Below are 20,172 nucleotides of genomic sequence, written 5' to 3' on the forward strand. Positions count from 1 at the left end.
AATAGCAGCGCTGGAACACTTGAAACTTAGCGAACGCGCTACTCGCTAGCTAAACTATTAGCAGTTAACTGATAAGCGGTGCCTACCTCTAGGTCTCACGGTTTCCCGAAAAATCGAGCACTACATGAAAATGAGATAGAATACAGAGGTCGGCATGTAGTGTTTCATACTATAAATATCTTGATTGTAACACAAATAACTTCTTACTAATTCTCGAAAAACCCCCCCGGAAAAACGGAGTTTGGAAAAACAGATCGTAAATCATCAGCAGCTGAACATTAGATTTCTTGAATCCCTGTCAGGGCTGTCCCAACTTCCTCATGCCGATGCAAAGCTATCTTATGTGATCAGTTGCTACAATTCATTACGCGAGCAATGTACGCGAACCGTAACAATACGAGCGAGAGTTAAAGAACATTGCCCTTGGATGACATTTAATTTGTGGAAATTAATACAAATTAAGGAGAACACACTGAAATCCAAACGGCGCAATCCCAACAACCAACGATTACATGATCTCTTGACGCACATTTCCAAAAAAGTACAACACGAAAAAGCTGCTTGCAAAAGAAATTATTACGCCAATCTTCTGTCTAATGGAGATCAAAAGTCAGCCTGGAAACTTATAAATGGTGTTTTGGGAAAACAGCAGTCGCGCGTTTTCCCGAAAGAAATACACAGCAATGGAAACACCATCTCGAATAGGACTGAAATTTGCCAGGCTTTTAATGATTTTTTCTGCGGAATTGGGCCAACACTGGCAGCATCAATTGATAGTGATAGAAATGTTCGAAAATTTGGCACCCTCTCTCCCATCCAATCGTCCATCTTTCTTCGGCCTGCATCCGTGAATGAAACTACAATATTGATTAACGACCTCTCCTCCAAGAAATCTTCCGGCCCAGATATTATTCCTGCAAGTTTTGTCAAACTACATCATAATGTATTTGCTCCTCTTCTAACCGACGTATTTAATGAAATTGTGCAAACAGGAATTTATCCTGACTGCTTAAAAATTGCTCGAGTGACTCCTGTGCATAAATCTGGGGATACGAAAAATCCTAGCAACTATCGCCCAATATCCTGCTTGTCTGTCCTTGATAAAATAATAGAAAAGCTTATCGTTAGTCGGATTATGAGCTTCATCGATCATCATGGCCTCATTTATAAACATCAGTATGGATTCAGGCAAGGCTTAAGCACATTGTCAGCCTCCTGTAACTTAGTGGAGAGCATCTATGACTCATTGGATAATAGAAAAATAGTAGGATCCTTGTTTATTGATTTGAAAAAGGCCTTTGATACAATAGACCATGGATTGCTAATTGATAAACTGGATGTTTATGGAATTAGAGGGGTCGCAAAATCGCTCATTAAAAGTTACCTCACAAACAGAACCCAGTTCGTGTCTGTAGGAGACTGTAAAAGTTCGCTAGGAACGGTGCCTACGGGTGTGCCCCAAGGTAGCAATCTGGGGCCAATATTGTTCCTAATATTTATCAACGATCTAGCCAAGCTGAACCTCCGTGGAAAATTGCGCCTCTTTGCCGATGATACATCAATCTTCTGCCAAGGAAATGATTGTGCTACAATACAGCTCCATATCAAACAAGATCTTATGCTTCTCGACGATTTTTTTGCAACCAACCTGCTATCGATGAATCTAACGAAAACCAAATACATGCTGATTCATTCACCCCGCCGAAGTCTCCCGGATAGAGTTCCAATTGTAGTCAATGATGAAGTTATCGAGGAAGTACAGGATTTCCCGTTTCTTGGTTTAACGTTAGACAGCAAGATGAACTGGAACGCCCACGTCGAATCACTAAAGCGGAAGTTATCGTCCTTGTGTGGAATTTTGAGGAAGGTCTCCTCCTTCCTGCCCATTACCACGTTGAAAACACTATATTTTTCGCTGATTCACTCCCGACTCCAATATCTGGTTGCCAATTGGGGACTTGCCTGTAAGTCATCACTACGAGAACTCCAGGTGATACAAAACAGATGCCTAAAAGCTGTTTTCAGAAAACCCGTTATGTACCCCACAAGGCTGCTATATCAGAATCCCGATGATTCAATGCTACCGATTCGGGCGTTACAAGAGTTCCAAATGTTGGTTTACTTGCGGAATACCCTTACTGAATCCTCTTCGATACCGAGTAGAATGCACGAAAGTCGCTCCAGCAGACAAATGGGTCACCTTTACCTGCCTAGATTCAATACCGAGTTCGGCCGCAAAAAAATTTGGTACATCGGCAGCAAACTATTTAACAACCTCCCTCCCTCGTGCAAGAATGCCCCATCAATCCATATTTTCAAACGTCGTCTGCGAGCCGTCATCAAAGCAAAAATTCCGCACTACCTCTCTTAAAGTTAGTCACCCTAATGCCACACTTTATTTTTATTTATTCTTTCCGCCATGCACTGCCTGCCACCACCAATGCCGCCACCAACCGCTGCACGTCGCCAAACATCACCATTCGTCGCCACCCACCGTCATCACCCGTTATCAATTTCCACATGCTGTACAAAAACTGCGTAACACTTCCTTAAAAGAGCAAATGCTCACTGGAAGTGAAATCAATCAAACAGTTCTTTGTAAAATTATAGATAAAATATGGAAAAGAAGACGAGGTTTTGTGCCTGTTGGAGAAGAAACCTGAAAGAGGTTTACTCCAACGGGCTTTTCCCTGCTCCCTAGAAAAAAGAAAAGGATAATAATAATAAAATAAATAACTCCATTCATTAAAAAAAAAAAAAAAGATAAGCTGGCCTGTCAAACAGTACATATTTTGCTTGTTTTAAAGCGCATTCGAAGGTCAAGATGAGTTTGTGGATGGACATCCAATCGGAGATTTCTGATATTTTGAAATGTTGTCAAATCAGCAAATATGAGTGATAACGGGTGACTAAATTGAATGCCAATATGAATTGTTCAAATTTCTCGTTGGATTGCATTTGCATACAGGACATTTCCACAGTCAAATAATAAGAGTTCAAGCTAGTTGGAACCAAATTGCTTAAGGAGTGAAATGGCGCATTGCTGCTAATGACCGTAGACCGTAAACTTTTTACAAACGGCTGATACCTGGGACGCCCAAGTAACTGTTCATGACTATCCCCAAATGTTTGAAGACCGCATAGTACGCAATAATTTGGTCTTCAACCACAATATTAACGCGCCAATATCAACCACAATGTTCAACCACAATATTAACATGACACAAAGGAAAGGTACTATATTAACATCGCCTTCAGCAAAAGACAGGACACAAAGGAAAAGCACAGTTAGCTGGTACAGTTGCAGTAGCAAATCAATCCAAGCTCCATGATCAAAATGTTCGACTTCTATGAGGATATTTCAAAAATCGTTTTGACGGTTTCATTCAAACTAGAAACCAGAAATCGAAAACTGATGGCTTGTTTATTATTTTACAAAGAGCTTTAAGACTTTTTTCAATCTCAACATTTAAAATAGCTTACCTCACTACCTGTTCGATATTTTGATATTACTAGAGTGCCACAAGGTAGTAATTTGGGACCACCTCCGTTAAGTTAGCTGAAGTTGTGGTAACTAGCCCAAGTCATATAAGGTCGAAGAGAATTTTTACGCGCCCTTCTAGCACACAAATCATCACGCAAGATAAGTTTGTACGGCGAAGTTATGTATCTGGAAACCGGATGTCTCCACTTGTATACAATGGGAAACCCTTGAGGTGATGGTGGCTAGCCCCATACATACATACATACATACATACCTCTGTTAAGTTAGCTGAAAGTTTATAAAGTATAGAATCTATACCTATAAAGAAGGATTTCTGTCTGTCTGTCTGTCTGTCTGTCCTGTGTTCCTTATAGAATCAAAAACTACTGAACCAATCGGCGTGAAAATTTGCATGTAGAGGTTTTTGGGGCCAGGAAAGGTTTTAGTGATGGTTAGAGACCCCTCCCCCCACTAAGAGGGGGGGCTCCCATACAAATGAAACACAAATTTCTGCATAACTCGAGAACTAATCAAGCAAATAGAACCAAATTTGGCATGTGGGTGTTTTCGGTGACAAGAATTTATTCTAGGGTAATTCGAGACCCCTCCCCTCTTTATAAGGGGAATTATAACTCCTCTCCTCTTTAAGAGGGGGGGTTTCCATACAAATTTCCTCATAACTCGAGAACTAATCAAGCAAATGGAACCAAATTCGGCAAGTGAAGGTTTTCGAGGGCAAGAAAATTTTCTATGTTGAATTAGGACCCCTCCTCACTTTAAGAGGGGGGGCTCCTGTGCAAATGAAATACCAATTTCCTCATAACTCGAGAACTAATCAAGCAAATGGAACCAAATTTGGCATGTGGGTGTTTTTGGAGACAAAATTTTTTTCTATGATGAATTGGGACCCCTCCCCACTTTAAGAGGGGGGGGGGGGGCTCCTATACAAACGAAATACAAATTTCCTTATAACTCGAGAGCTAATCCAGCAAATGGAACCAAATTTGGCATGTAGGTGTTTTTGGAGGCAAGAATGTTTTCTATGATGAATAAGATCCTCTCCCCACTTTAGGAGGGGGGGCTCCTATACAAATGAAATACAAATTTCCTCATAACTCGAGAACTAATCAAGCAAATAGAACCAAATTTGGCATGTGGGTGTTTTCGGTGACAAGAATTTATTCTATGGTAAATTGAGACCCCTCCCTCTTTATAAGGGGAATTGTAACTCCTCTCTCCTTTAAGAGGGGGGCTTCCATACAAATTTCCTCATAACTCGAGAACTAATCAAGCAAATGCAACCAAATTTGGCATGTGAAGGTTTTCGAGAGCAAGAAAATTTTCTACGGTGAATTAGGACCCCTCCCCACTTTAAGAGGAGGGGCTCCTGTACAAATGAAATACAAATTTCCTCATAACTCGAGAACTAATCAAGCGAATTGAACCAAATTTGGCGTGTGTGTGTTTTTGGAGACAATTTTTTTTTCAATGATGAATTGGGACCCCTCCCCACTTTAGGAGGGGGGGTCCTATACAAACGAAATACAAATTTCCTCATAACTCGAGAACTAATCCAGCAAATGGAACCAAATTTGGCGTGTAGGTGTTTTTGGAGGCAAGAATTTTTTCTGTGATGAATTAGGACCTCTTCTCACATTAGGAGGGGGGGCTCCAATACAAATGAAATACAAATTTCCCCATAACTCGAGAACTAATCAAGCAAATAGAACCAAATTCGGCATGTGGAGGTTTTTGGAGGCAAAAATATTTTCTACGGTGAATTAGGATCCTTCCACACTTCAAGAGGGGGGGCTTCTACACAAATGAAATACAAATCTCCTCATAATTCGAGAACTAATCAAGCAAATGGAACAAAATTTGGCAAGTGAGTGTTTTCGGAGACAAAATTTTTTTCTATGATGAATTAGGACCCCTCCCCACTTTAGGAAGGGGGGCTCCTATACAAATGAAATGCAAATTTCCTCATGACTCGAGAATTAATCAAGCAAATGGAACCAAATTTGGTACGTGAAAGTTTTCTAGGGCATGAATATTTTCTGTGGTGAATTAGAACCCCTCCCCACTTTAAGAGGGGGGACTCCTATACAAACGAAATACAAATTTCCTCATAACTCGAGAAATAATCAAGCAAATGGAACCAAATTTGACACGTGTGTGTTTTTGGAGACAACAATTTTTTCTATGATGAACTGGGCCCCTCCTCACTTTAGGAGGGGGGCTCCTATACAAATGAAATACAAATTTTCTCATAACTCGAGAGCTAATCAAGCAAATGAAACCAAATTTGGCATGTGAAAGTTTTCGAGGGCAAGAATATTTTCTATGGTGAATTAGGACCCCTCCCATCTTTAAGAGGGGGGCTCCTATACAAACGAAATACAAATTTCCTCATAACTCGAGAACTAATCAAGCAAATGGAACCAAATTTGGCACGTGAGTGTTTTTGGAGACAAAAATTTTTTCTATGATGAATTGGGACCCCTACCCACTTTAGGAGGCGGGGCTCCTATACAAATGAAATTCAAATTTCCTCATAACTCGAGAACTAATCAAGAAAATAGAACCAAATTTGGCATGTGGAGGTTTCTGGAGGCAAAAATATTTTCTATGGTGAAATAGGACCCCTCTCTTCTTTAGAAAGCGAGTTAAGGCCCATCTCCCCTTTAAGAGGGTGGGCTTCCATACAAATGAAATGCAAATTTCCTCTTATCTCGAGAACTAATCAATCAAATGGAACCAAATTTGGCATGTGGGAGTTTTAGATGGCAGAATTTTTTTCTATGGTGAATTACGACCCCTTCCCCTTTTAAGAGGGGAGCTCCCATACAAATGAAATTCAAATTTCCTTATAACTTGAGAACTAATCAAGCAAATGGAACCAAATTTGGCATGTGCGAGATTTTGGAGTCTTGAATTTATTTTACGATAGTTAGAGACCTCTCACCCCTGTGGTAGGGAGATACGGACTCTCATACAAATAAAACAGAAATTTTTGCGAAACTCAAAAACTAATCGAACTCGAGAAATTCCAGACTCTTCCATAAAACATTAGTCAATTAAGACCACAAAAACTATCTATAGTAACATTAGATCATTCAGGACGAGACGGTCGCGAGTGTTGCCGGTGACCCGCCGTCAGAAGCGCCGCCCACTGGGGGGCTTGCAAAACTCGAGATTGTGACAAAGATCATCCGAGATTCATGATTTATGTACAACACAGGTTTATTTGTGGCAATACGAAGTTTGTCGGGTCAGCTAGTAGTTTATATAGAAGCAACAAACTATTCAGTAGAAGCACCATTCTATAAGTTTTTAAATTTTTTCATTTCGAAACATTTAGAAGAGAAAATGAAAAATGTACAAAATGGTTTCGCAATCCCACGTTAACCATATGTGGTCGTGCTTCGGACTTTAACCCCTGATTAGAAGAGCTAGCGAACGAAACTGTTTAGAGAAAGAACAAAGAAATTCGATTTGATTAAAAATAGGCTTACGATGCAAATAATAATCGCCTGTGCCTTCCGTTTCAAATTCTTCAGCTTGCAATGAGTTTCTTTTTGCTATACCCTTTTCCCAGTCAGTACCTTCATTAATGATCGACGAGGATGTTTATCCAGCAAATGTGGAATGAAGAAACAGTTTACTGTTTAAGTACTGTGAATATATTTTGATGACGTAAATCATATTGGTAAATATTTGTGAACTGATCAGACACTACATAGATGCCAACAAAGACCTATGTTTTGATCAAAGCGCGGCACTAAAAGTCGTTGTTTTTCTTGGCTCCTACTCAGGATGAAGTAATTGTTTTTCCTCGAACACTTTCACTCGATTAACTAGATCTGGCTTAGGGAAGTGTACTGTTTACTGACTTACTGAAACAAACGCAAAAATTAACCGCGTGTCCAAAACTACCGAACGCCAAAGTTCAAAGGACAGAATTGCAAATTGATTGTCGGCACTTTGGTGTTAACAATCAAGGTCATCGGAAAATTTTCGTATTCAAAACGAGAAATGTGTTTCACGCGATTTTAATACGAAACGCGAAATGGACGACTGCCAATTGCGGTGCCACGAAACGTTATACAATCTGTGTACTATTCATTGCGGAAGAAGCACTCTTTGAACTTTGTTAAGTAGCCAACCGATTTGTATCTGAAATTGATCCGGTTCGGTGAACCGGATTTGACTAGTTTCGTTGCTATCATATGTTTGCTTACCGCGCTCATCAGCTGTTTAATAAATTCTAGACAAACGAGAAAAATGTGACTTTACTTCGAACACGCTTGGTAGACGTTTATTTTTACGACCGTCCAACAACGGAACGGTTTAATCCTAGTTATTTAAAGCAATTTTATAATTTGTTGAAAACAAGCGAGCGCGTACGCGCGGGGATACGGGCAATGTCATGGCCGCCGAGTGTCTGTTGCGCTGTCTGCCACGTGCTGCTGCTGCTGGGGCTTTGCTTCGTCATCTTTATTTCTTCAGTCAGTCAGGAGGATCGTAAAAAATAGGCGAAGAACTGCGCGCACGGTTGAAAGGTGACCTGTGGATTTGGGACGATGAATTGACTGCCAGCAATGGTTCATTGATTTTGGCGAAAACAACAATTTCGAAAGCTAGCTAGCTCGCAAAAAAGAGGTTGTTTGTTGCCGTGGGCAAAACACCAATCCTCTCGCTAATGCTTAGTGTAAATGTTTATGCAAACCCAGCCAATTATCACTTGCTACCGTCAGCTTTTTTATACCTCTTTCCGCTTCAGACTAGCTTTGGAGAAAATATCTAAATTTTGCGTTGTAATCTTTATCTTATCGCGAGTTTTTTTTTTCTATGTGGCATAAGAGCTCAACAACAAAAGTTTAAACTGTCCTTGACGGTCAACTGCAATGCAATGCGCGCTAGACGTCTGCCTGCGATAACACGTGAACTACTTGACATAGCAACATTTGCAATAAACGTTTATGTTTCACATTTATAACTGTTTTGTTGTACTCATTATCTTTTCCCTTCGTTACAGTGAACGATGGCCGAACAGCTGCGGTGCCCCAGTACCGTGGTCTGACCGGTGCATTCCTGACCATATTCCGCCAGGAAGGCTTCAAGGGACTGTACAAAGGCGTCACACCGAATGTTTGGGGATCTGGCAGCGCGTGGGGATTCTACTTTTTGTTGTAAGTGTGCTTCATGCAACGTTGTGATTTAAAAAATATAACTTTTTTTCGTGTCTCCCATTAGTTACAACACCATTAAAACGTACATCCAGGATGGTAATACCGCCCAACCGTTGGGTCCGTCTCTGCACATGCTGGCGGCGGCCGAAGCCGGCGTGCTGACCCTCGTGATGACCAACCCGATTTGGGTGGTAAAAACACGGCTCTGTTTGCAACTTACAGAACCGGGCCAAAAGGCGAACAACAGCGCCATGTATGCCGGTATGGTCGACGGGTTGAAGAAGATCTACCGCACCGAGGGTGTCCGAGGACTGTACAGTGTACGTTTGTGTGATTTACCGTTTTTTCTTAAACCAGTTGTTGCTTTCAGTTGCACTGATTTGTGTTCTCTATTTTTAGGGCTTTGTGCCGGGAATGCTCGGTGTGTCACATGGTGCGCTGCAATTCATGACGTACGAAGAGATGAAGAATAAGTACAACCAGCATCGGAAGCGACCCATCGATGCCAAGCTGGTGAGTTAGAAGATATGGTTCTGTTTACTTTCAAACAATTCGAAATTGTTTAATAGTCAAGCAAAGCGATCAAAAAAACCCTCACTGGTGACAAATAATTTTAAAATTCTTGCGCAGGGCTTGGCTCGAATATTTAAATATGAATTTGCTTATTTAACTGAATCACCTCAGGGGAAGCAAAATCTGAAAAAAAAACTTGAATGTACCTCTTGTGAGCAGCAGTGTTAAAAACTATCAATTAACACAATTGAAATCTAAATAACTTAACACATTGGTTTATTCTGGGCGTAACTGGTTTGTTAGAGAAACAATTTTGTGCCTTGCAGAGCAGAAAATACTGCTAGAGCTCAATTCACTAAACAAATAGTTTCTTGATAAACAAAATTCTTTGTTTTTTATCGAGAATTCGATTATCGGATAACTGGCAACGACAAGATATTACTCTCCTTATAATGAATAATGACAACAAAAGCGGTCCTATGTTATTTCCTCATGTAACACTAAATTGGTTGCAGCACGTGGTAGAAATTACCTTACCTAGTTTATCTTAAAAGTGTCGATCAATCCGATAAGATTTTAACCAATTCGTAAACCGTTGGAACCGTGGTCTTGGCTACCTACAGTCAAAGGTAGCTTTCAGGTAAACCAGTGGGGGTAAGGACCAAGCTTACCAGAGCGGTGGAGCCCCCAACAAACTGAGAACGGATTGCGTTATAGACTGGAAAGTGATCAACGAGAGAATGAGTCAGTTGAAGATAAAAGGAAGTTTTTTCAATTATAGCATCGTCACTACTTAAGTTCCTGCACGAAGATAGACCCTACCATGACAAGGAAGCGTTCTACAAGCGGCTGGAGGCAACGTACGGGACATCAAGAACGTCATCGGGGTATGAACGTCCAGGTCGGGTGGGAAGCGATATACGGAACGATGATAGAGCCTCATGACCTGTCCACTGACACGAACGATATTGAAAAACGGTGGATAAACTTGGTATCTTCTTGAAGTCTTGTGATCATAAGCACTTTCTTTCCTCGCAAAAACATCTGCAAGGTCACTTGGAGATCACTTGACGAACGAGCATTGAACCAAATCGACTATCGACTATATTTTCATCGATGGCTGATTTTTATCGAACGTTACCAACATACGCTACGACCCTCGAAGATAGATGGGGTAGGATATAATCGGCTGTAACGTCAACGTAAGGTACAGAAATCTCGAGTGCACGAAATGTTAGGTTTGGGGGAGAATACCAGCAAATGATGAAAAGAAGAAAAAGATGGAAAAGAAATGCTACAAAGATGAATTCAGTCATATACCGTCGAGCACGGGATCAGTTTAGCACGTTCATGAGAAGGAAAAAGCTTCAAAAGAGGGCAGAAATAACTGTTTCCCTTACTGACAGGAGCAATTCTCGGGTAACTTTTCAAATAGACCTAAGTGACAATGAGAGCTTCTCTTCGCGTCTCCTCTCTTCCGTCTTTCACGGCTACATAAATGCATAGAAAAGGAAATTTTCAAAACATTTAGCTAACTAGTGACTCCGGCAACCGTTTTATGCAAAGCTGATGTGTTAAAATGCATTAGGATCACCGTAAAAAGCGGAAGAGTAGAGACGCGAAGAGAATCTCTCATTGTCACTTAGGGCTATTTGAAAATTTACCCGAGAATTGTTACATCCAAGGAGAAAAACCTGGTCACAAACGAGCGTGAGGTGGCCAACAGCAGGAAACAGTTCGTCGATAAGCATCTCAACTGCGATATAACAAGGTGGAACGGAAATTAAAATGAGAGTGATCACAAACGATAATACAGTCACGGCTCCCGATCTCCAAGTAATCCGACAAGAAATAACAGCTAAAGCCATGGAAAGGGCAGTATCAGCCATTCGTTCGTAGGGCAGTATCAGGCGGACTTTATGGAGACCCCTGTTACTACGGATCAAATTTCCGACTCTACGACAAATCCAGAAATGTCGGGAGTACAACGTGCCCACGTATCATATTTTCGCGAATTTCATGGTAGCATACGGTTACAGTCGAGCGCGAACAGCTATGACCAATAATGGACGAGAACAGTTTCGCCGAAAAACTGACGCGGATGGTCAAAGTTGTGTGTTTCGGAAGCATTCTCGATGGACTGTCCTGTATGTTATTTAATATCGCTATTGAAGGTGAAGAGGGGAACGATCGTCGCAAAATTACCCAACTTCTAGCCTTTGCAAACGCTCTTGACATAATTACTAAAAAATTTAAGACAGTAGAGGAAATCTACAGCAGACTAAAAACGGCGGCTTTGTACAAAACTTTAATCAGCCCGGTAGTCCTCTACGCAGTTAAGCCTGTAACTTTGCTTACGGAAGATATATGTGCACTTGCGTATTTGAACGAAAGGTGTTGCGGACTATTTTAGGAGGAGTACAAAAGAGGAAAGTGGTGAGTGGTTCAGAATATTAACCACTGCAGGGCAGGTACTACTTGGAGAGATTTCCACCGTACATCCTATGAAAGTTAGGAGGCCACGGTGGGTATGTCGCAAGAATTCCGGACGACTGTGCACAATGGAATCTGTTCTCTTCAAGAAGCACACGCAACGTGCTAGATAACTCGTCTAGGTCAAAGCCGACTTGTGTGTGCAGCCATAATCAACGACTTCACAATGAATAGCTCAGGATCGAGTCACGGGAGACATGGTGATGCTCCCCTAAATACACTTCCGAAAACTAAACTGTAACAAAAACATTGGCTTCTTCCTAACTCGTACGAGAAACTGTTTCCTCGAAGTTGTTTCATTGCTAGGTAAATCCATTGCGTAATCTCAACTATCGATCACGAAAAGATCCAGTTAAATATCGGACTTCGCGCTTCGGACCGCATAGCCGAAGATGAGAAACTGAACCGGTCTTTCGTCGACAATCCGCTTGCCAAATTAGGGTCAAATTTAGGAGCCGTCTCCACCTTGATCGGTCTTAGGCTGCTAATCTCCAAACGCCTCTGACATCCACTGTTCTAGCATCTTTGTCAACAGCGCTCATCTAACAAATGTGGGGTCTGCCTCGAAGTCGTCGGTTTCTACCAGGTTAGCTGCTGAAAATTGTTTTCGCTGGTCTCTCATCGGGCATCTTTACTACGTGACCAGCCCACTGTAGATTGATTGCCGTCTTTTAATTTATTTAAGCATTTAAAAATTTAAGCATCTTACAGAGCGCAAGTTTCATACGGAGGTCCCGGAGCTGATGATACCGCTTTGCTGCACGCCTTCGAATAACACCTTCCAACGCAATGTTGAACATTGCAAATTCGTTAGCCCGACAGCTTGCCTCAAACCAACTAACGTCACAAACGAGTTCGATGTTTCACCCGCTAGCCTGACGCTTGATTTTGAGTCATCAAGGGTAGCACGTTTCAGCCTTATCAATTTTGTTGGAAAACCATGCTCAAGCATAATCTACCACAGCTCATTTCGTTTAACTGAACCGCACGCCGCCTTGAAGTCTATATTCAAATGGCGAGTCTGCAAGTTGAATTCCCGGAATTTATCGGGGACCTGTCGCAAGGTGAACATTTGGTCCGTCCGGTCCGGTTCGGTTTCCTGCAACGGCCGCAGTCTGAGAAACAGGAGGCGGGAGAAAATTTTGTATGCAGAATTGAGGAGAGTAATGCCTAGATAATTGCTGCATTCGAGTCAATGGTCCTTTTAAATCGAGCATATGAGACCTTCCAACCAGTCCGTAGGTAATTCCTCCTCAGTCCATATATTTAGTATTACCTGATGGATTGCACTATACAACCGTTCGCTTCCGACTTTCAAAAGTTCTGCTGCTTTGCCGTTTTTCAGCTCTCTCGCTGCTTTACTAACCTCGTCCTCGTGTATCGTGCCTCTCGAAGCAATCCTCCGCCTCCCAAAGAACGCGATCACCAGTGCTGGCGTTTCTTACGACGGTGAAGTCTCTTTTCGGCATCTCGGTATTTCTCTCTGCTCTGGCGTGACACAGTTACAGCCAATATGTGACTTCTGGCTCCATTCTTCTCATCAGTCACTCGCTGGCACTCTGCGTCAAACCACTCACTGGTTCTCTTGTTCAAGTTGTTCACCGATCCGCTCCTCAGACTTCCGAGAGTACTGCAGCAACTCCTTCTGCTGATAACCGCCGAATGTTCAGCCGTATCTTTCTCGTTGGTTTCGATTGGAATACGTTGGACAACCGGGCGCGGATTTTGCTTACTACGAGATAGTGGTCCGAGTCGACGTTTGGTTCCCGGAAGGATCGAACATCTACGACATCAGAAAAGTGCCGGCCATCAACCAAAATGTAGTCGCTCTGAGAGCAGACCTCTCCATCAGGGTGTTTCCAGGTGTGCTTCCGAATGTTCAATCGTGCAAATAAAGAAGCAAGAAAATTACCGGCTACGTTGTCGGTGTCGTTGCCGTCGTGAACACCAATTCAGTAGATAATGGTAAAAAATTCGGCAATACTTCGATGATCAGCATTCGGAAAGCCAGACGAAACAGATGGGATGACTTTCGTTTGATCAGAATAATGGTCGTGAATGGCTAGGATGAGTGAAGGGTGGTGTCTTACTAGCTTAACCGGAGGCGACGGAGCGAGCGAAATCACTGGGGCAACATTCTGTACAGTGACGAACCAGAGATCCATATTGCGATTGTTTTCGTTGTCACGTGACTAAACTGTCGCAAGGTAGCACAGCTATAGCAATCAAGAGACTTTATGGTAACCAACGTATTTTGGATCCCATCAGCAGCTGTACTTACAGCAAAATCAAATGTAAGTGTCCAAATTATCTAATGCTTCGAGGACAGTGGAGTGATCGGGATCCGGATGGAGAAAAACCATTGCTGAATAGTTGCCACAGAAGTCCTGGCAAGTTGAAATCACTGAAATAACCGACCGGGAGTGACCAGCGCTCAAAGCATCGCCGCGTACTCGATCGGCGGAATGTAAGATCCATCCAGGAAAAGTTTGCTATTTGCGAGCTCGATACACACCCACACTTTCGACTATTTCCGGACCCACGGTCGCAACGGGATACTTCACATTCGGGACCGAACGCTTGACAAGAGAGAGAGAGAGTTCGCGGGTCAAGCCAGCTTTCAGTTAACACGATGATATCGTAGCAGTCATTGGATGCATCCAGTTCGCGTTGCGCAGGCGAGGAGCGCAGGCTGCGACTAGCTCAACTGGGTTAGGAGAGCCGGGAGCTTGCTTATTACTATCCGAAGTGCGGCCCGGTTGTAGAGTAGCAAAAGAAAAAGATTCGTTGCAGTCAGAATTCGCCAGTGGCTTTTAGACGAAATAAGGCTGAAATTTTTCTTTTCAACGAATCTTATTTTACACGCACACTTGCCTGAGAGTACAGGCCCACCGTGAGCAGGGTCAAGAAAACTGAGAAGATAGCGAAGAGATAAACTAGGTTGATGGATAAGAAATTCAACCAATTTTGGCTACTTGCTGCCGATAATTGAATTATTCTCTGTGACAAACAACGCACTTTTAAGTTCCTGCTACCAATTTTTTGGTTGAAAAGCTACTCAAAATGCGAGTTTTTAAGGGTATTTTAAGAGTATTTTAAGTAGTTGTAACCAAGTCTTAGCTAAACCCAACCAATTTACGGGTAAACTCATTTAAGAGTGTACGGGATCAGAAAGAGCTGCCATCATGTCTCGTTGCGTGCGTCCTGGCAGCCCAGTATTTCTGGTACATCCGTGCTCAGCAAACTCGAAGCTGGTGAATTTGTCCGTTCCAAGAGGTTCCGATGGGGTTTTCCGGTAAGCTTTTGCGATATTGTCTTCAAATTACCGAAACCAAATGTGTTGGGTCGCTAGACATCGCTTTTGCTTTGAATCGTCCGCATAAGCCGATTTTGAAAGAGACGTAATTGAGCGTATGTATGTCATTTCCCCTTGGGACCAGCTTGATCACTTTAAGGTTCACGTAAGCTTATAGTTCCAGACAACGAAACAAATGAAGCAATTGACCTCCCTGACGTGTTTGAGCGGAAGGCAGAGAATAGGTCCAAATTCAGCCATTTTCGGAACGAGAACGAAGGCGAATGAACTAGACACTTTTGTTTCCATTTTGATGGGGTCATCAACTACGGCTATAGAATTCCCTGATTTTACAGCGCGATTGGTTCGATGGATGCCAGAGGCCAGGGATTCGATGAGGAGAATGGTGTAAGTGTGGTGGGGCAGATAAGCTTTCATGCTGTAGAGTTTTTCGATTTCTTCTTGCATGGGTTCTCGACAGCTTCCGCTTCTGATTGGGCGATTTCAACCTTCCCAGTATAAATTGGTGTGAACGCGGCAATGGATATCTGTTCGTCGACTCTAGTTCTTCATTACTTCCCCCGATCACCAATGAATTGCTCGACTGCTATAGCACAGCTACTTTGCAACAAATCAATAAAATCCTCAACGAAAACGGACGCTGTTTGGATCTTTGCTTCCCCAGCATTTGCAGTCTTGCTCCAGAATGTGTCTTGGCACCGGCTCCTCTCGTCAAAGACGCCCTCCATCATCCACCATTACTAATTTCAATTCATCAACATACATCGTCCAGGATGTCTAATATGCCACTGCCCATGTACTACGATTTATTCGCGCCGATTTCGATCTTATCCAAAGATCCTTAACGTGTATCGACTGGGATACAGTCCCAGGATTGTAATGACGTTAACGCTGCTGCTTTGACTTTTTCGCATATTTTGAATTACATTATCGACCGCCACGTGCCTAAAAAAACGATACGCACAGAACCGTATCTACCGTGGATAAACGCTACGCTGCATCGCCTCAAATCCGAAAAAAAGCTGCATTAAGTAGGTACTCAAGGTACAAGACCCAAACGCTGCGAAACCACTATCTGGCGCTCAACAGACGTTATAAAAAGTTCAGTCGTCACTGCTTCCGTAAATACTTAACGTTCAGCGCAGATTGAAACGTAGCCCTAAGTCGTTCTGGAAATATGTGAATGCTCAACGAAAAGACGACGATCTTCCGTCAGCAATGTTCTTTGGAAACGACACTGCTACTAATATGGATATGGTTTGTCAACTATTATCACGGAAATTCTCCAGTGTCTTTGTTAATGAAAGGCTGTCTGACAAAGAAGTATCTACTGCCCTAGAAAGCGTTCCTAGTCTCGGCGACTCTCTCAATAACCTGACTATTGACGATGCTATGATTAGGCTGGCAGCTCTGAAGTTAAAAAGCTCTTCCTCCGCTGGACCGGACGGCATACCTTTAATCTTTTTGAAGAACTGTGTTGAAGCCTTGGTATCCCCAATCCGTCGTCTGTTTAGCTTATCGATTAGCTCAGGTGTATTTCCTTTTGCCTGGAAATCCGCTTATATGTTTCCAGTTCATAAGAAGGGTAATAAAAGAAACGTGGACAAATACAGAGGAATCTCGGCCTTATGTGCATTATTAAAACTCTTCGAGCTCGTCGTGATTGCATCAATTTCCTCGTTCGTCCAGCAGTATTTGGCCGATGAACAACACGGATTCATGCCCAAGCGCGCAACGACTACGACCAATCTACTAACACTCACTTCCCACATAATGGACTGCTTCGACGACCGTTCTCAGACAGACGTCATCTACACGGACCTCTCTGCTGCCTTTGATAAGCTGAATCATCAAATCGCTATCGCTAAACAGTATAAACACGGCTTTGGAGGGCCGCTGCTCCAGTGGTTTAAATCGTATCTGTCGAATCGTCTCGTTAATGTATCTATCGACGGGTCCATTTCGCAGGCTTTCATCGCCTTCTCTGGAATTCCGCAAGGTAGCCATCTTGGTCCTTTGGTTTTCCTTATCTATTTTAGCGACGTCTACATAACACTCAACGGTGCTCGGCTTGCGTTTGCCGACGACTTAAAATTTTTTGCAAAAGTAAATGACTCGTATGATACTCTCGCACTCCAGGACCAGCTGTCGATATTTGCCGAATGGCGTAAAAACAATCGTCTAACATTGAACCCCGATAAGTGTGAAGTGATTACGTTCTCCAGAAAGCTGAATCCGATAATCTTCGAACACCGACTGTCAAGCATATCTTTACGATTGCGTCAAAGATCTCGGCGATACGCATGATCAATCTCAGGAATTTGGGATTGATCACGCGTATCGCCAACAACTTCAATGTTATATACTGCCTGAAATCACTCTACTGTGCGTTAGTTCGTTCTAATCTTGAATACTGCGCACCCGTATGGAGCCCGTATTATCAAAACGGCATCACCCGAATCGAGGCAGTACAGCGGAGGTTCATTCGCTTTCAGATCGATCAGACTACCAAGCTACGAACAGCGTTGCAGACTAATCAACCTGGACTCTCTGCAAAGTCGTCAGGACGTAATCAAAGCTGTTTTTATATCAGATGTTTTGACGTCCCGGATCGACTGCCCTTGGATACTTGTGAGAATCGACATTTCAGCTCCGCCTCGCTTAACACGGAACAATTCATTTTTACGTACACCACACAGAAGAACCAACTACAGCAACTTTAGCACTATATCTGGCTTACAACGCAATTTTAACCGTTTTGTATCCTGTTTTTGCGTTAGCCGCAACGTGTTAAAATCTCGCTTTAGAACATTAGCTGGTAGTTTTTATTAGTCATTAGGATCCAGAAATCCGTTGACTTCTTTTTAACAAATAAACAAATAACGAGCTGCGCTGACTCTATTATGATCGCTTAACTTCGGGTGTATTGTTAGAACGTTAGTGGACTTCGGTTTAAAATTTACCTACCGAATGACTGCATTTTGAGTGTGACTTAACCCGGCTCATATTTTCGCTGACAGTTTAATTTTAATTGAAAATTTAACGTCATAATTAATAAATCGGTAAATCAGCAATTCTTTAATAGAAACATATCTTATTGTAGTCCAAATTGGAAGCTGAGATGCCCAGTTTCTAAACAGAAATTTAGTTATTTAATCATCGTTTAATGCGTCTTTTAGTTACTGGGCAATCTTGAACATAAGATATGGGGTGAAGATATTTTTAATAACCAATAACCCTTTAAACCCCAGATTGTTGAAATTTGATTTGCGATTTATGTCAGATTTCAGTTCTAACTTCGTGCAATGGATTCCAATAACCCGCAATCATTGCGTTCTATCTCTTTTCAGACTACCGTAGAGTATTTGACGTTCGCCGCCGTTTCGAAGCTGATTGCGGCCGCCACGACCTACCCGTACCAGGTAGTGCGGGCCCGGCTGCAGGACCACAACCACCGCTACAAGGGCACCTGGGACTGCATCAAGCTCACTTGGAGGTACGAACGTTTGTCCGGGTTTTACAAGGGGCTCTGGCCGTACCTGGTCCACGTCACGCCCAACATCTGCCTGGTCATGTTGATCTATGAGCAGTTCAACAAGCACTAGACGGATGCTGGAAGCTGCGCGCAGGATGCGGAAAGAATAAACGAAAAAAAAACCTTCAGAGGCTCGAAGCGCAAAACCGTAAAAAAAAATATAATTCTCTTCTGGCTGTCCCACTGATTAAAACTTAAGATCGTGTGTAATACCAATTCTCTCGACATGTTTCCGTCTTTTTCTAATGATACAAAAAATCGTCGTCTAGATAGCGTTTAAGTATTTAAGTGTTTTGCAAGCGAAATCATTTTTCATTGAAGGAAATAACAGGTTGCCTACTCAACACAAAAGCTGGAAAATAATCCTTGATTGAACGGTCATCAGACATTACTATTACTATTATTATTAGTAATCAATAGGGCACGAAAGTATCGTTCAAGTTTTTTGAATGATAGTTTGTGTGGCAGAATATCACCTGTATTTTTTTCTTGCCAATCGAATATCCTTCATTGATGAAACATTTTTTTGTAATCCATTTAGAAGAAAATAGGAAAAAGGTTTAAAAACTATCCGAACTACGTTCTTACTCATTCTTTTTTTCATGCATAAAACTTAAGGAAGAAAAAAGTTACTCAAGCTAGAGCAAACAAAAAAAAATGACAGCACAATATCCGCTTAGTTAGTTTTTTACTCCTAGTACAACGCACCAAGACCCCTCTTTTATTCCAGAGTTAGCGATTCAACCGGGAAACAGTTAAAGACTTTAATTATAGCTACTTAATTTTTTTTTCGAGCGAAGTAATAAAGTCGAATTAAAATAACAAAAAAAAAATCAAGCAAAAGAAAACTACCAAAAGTAATCGTTTGTTTTCCTTCTTTTTCTTTCTCTCCCCTCTCCCAGATATGAGTCCTGGCGTGGCTTCTATAAAGGGCTCGGTCCGAATTTGTTGCGCGTGATGCCGGCGACTATGGTTACGTTCGTTACGTACGAGCACGTCTCGCGCTATCTGTTGGGCTTCCGGAAGTCGTAATAAAGTCGTTCGAAAAAAGCGACAAAAACGAAATGCGACCGGCAAAGTGCACATTACCGTGCTGTGCACCGTGTGCCATGCGCAAATTAATTGCATCTATTGGCTGGCTCCAGCCGTAAAACTAAATACAACCAACCAAAAATGACTAGTACAGGAGTAGTACCGTAGAATAGCTTAAAATACATAGCGTGAAGTACGCGTCGGTCACTACCGATTGGCTGTGCGCAAATTTAGTCTGTATGCTGCATCACAATAGGACGCTTTAAGGACTCTTATCTTATTTCGATACAATCATAACGTTAGAATGGTTAAGACTATTTCGTTTATGTTATAATACTTTTATAAAAGTACATACACACAAGCTTTTGCCAAATTACGAGTTTATGGTTGTAATGCTCCGAAAGTTGTCATGTTGAGAGGTCCCCATGGCTCTGTAGTTAGCCGTGCCGGACGGCTCATTCAAGCTGCAGTAAAATCAAATTCCAGTCCCGCCGATCAGAGGATCGAGGATTTTTTCGGGTTGAAAATTTTCTTGATTAACGCCGGGACCTGGTGCATCGATCAAGACAGCAAAAGGCTCCCGGGATGAAAAACGCGATACATGTCA

At 42.2% G+C, this 20,172-nt stretch overlaps 1 protein-coding gene across 1 annotated transcript in view; it reads left to right on the forward strand.

The window, feature by feature from the left end:
- Window positions 1-19,929, forward strand: part of LOC128738964 (mitochondrial folate transporter/carrier) — a 28,430-nt gene extending 8,501 nt beyond the window's left edge. Inside the window, exons 2-6 of the mRNA XM_053834472.1 lie at window positions 8,523-8,676; window positions 8,741-8,996; window positions 9,076-9,189; window positions 18,349-18,494; window positions 19,436-19,929. Coding sequence (XP_053690447.1) covers window positions 8,523-8,676; window positions 8,741-8,996; window positions 9,076-9,189; window positions 18,349-18,494; window positions 19,436-19,565 — 800 coding nt within the window. The 3' untranslated portion in view covers window positions 19,566-19,929. The remainder of the gene's footprint in view (window positions 1-8,522; window positions 8,677-8,740; window positions 8,997-9,075; window positions 9,190-18,348; window positions 18,495-19,435) is intronic.
- Window positions 19,930-20,172: the final 243 nt, after the last annotated feature.

Source organism: Sabethes cyaneus, chromosome 2 (genome assembly GCF_943734655.1).
Source record: "Sabethes cyaneus chromosome 2, idSabCyanKW18_F2, whole genome shotgun sequence".
Taxonomy (NCBI): Eukaryota; Metazoa; Arthropoda; class Insecta; order Diptera; family Culicidae; genus Sabethes; species Sabethes cyaneus.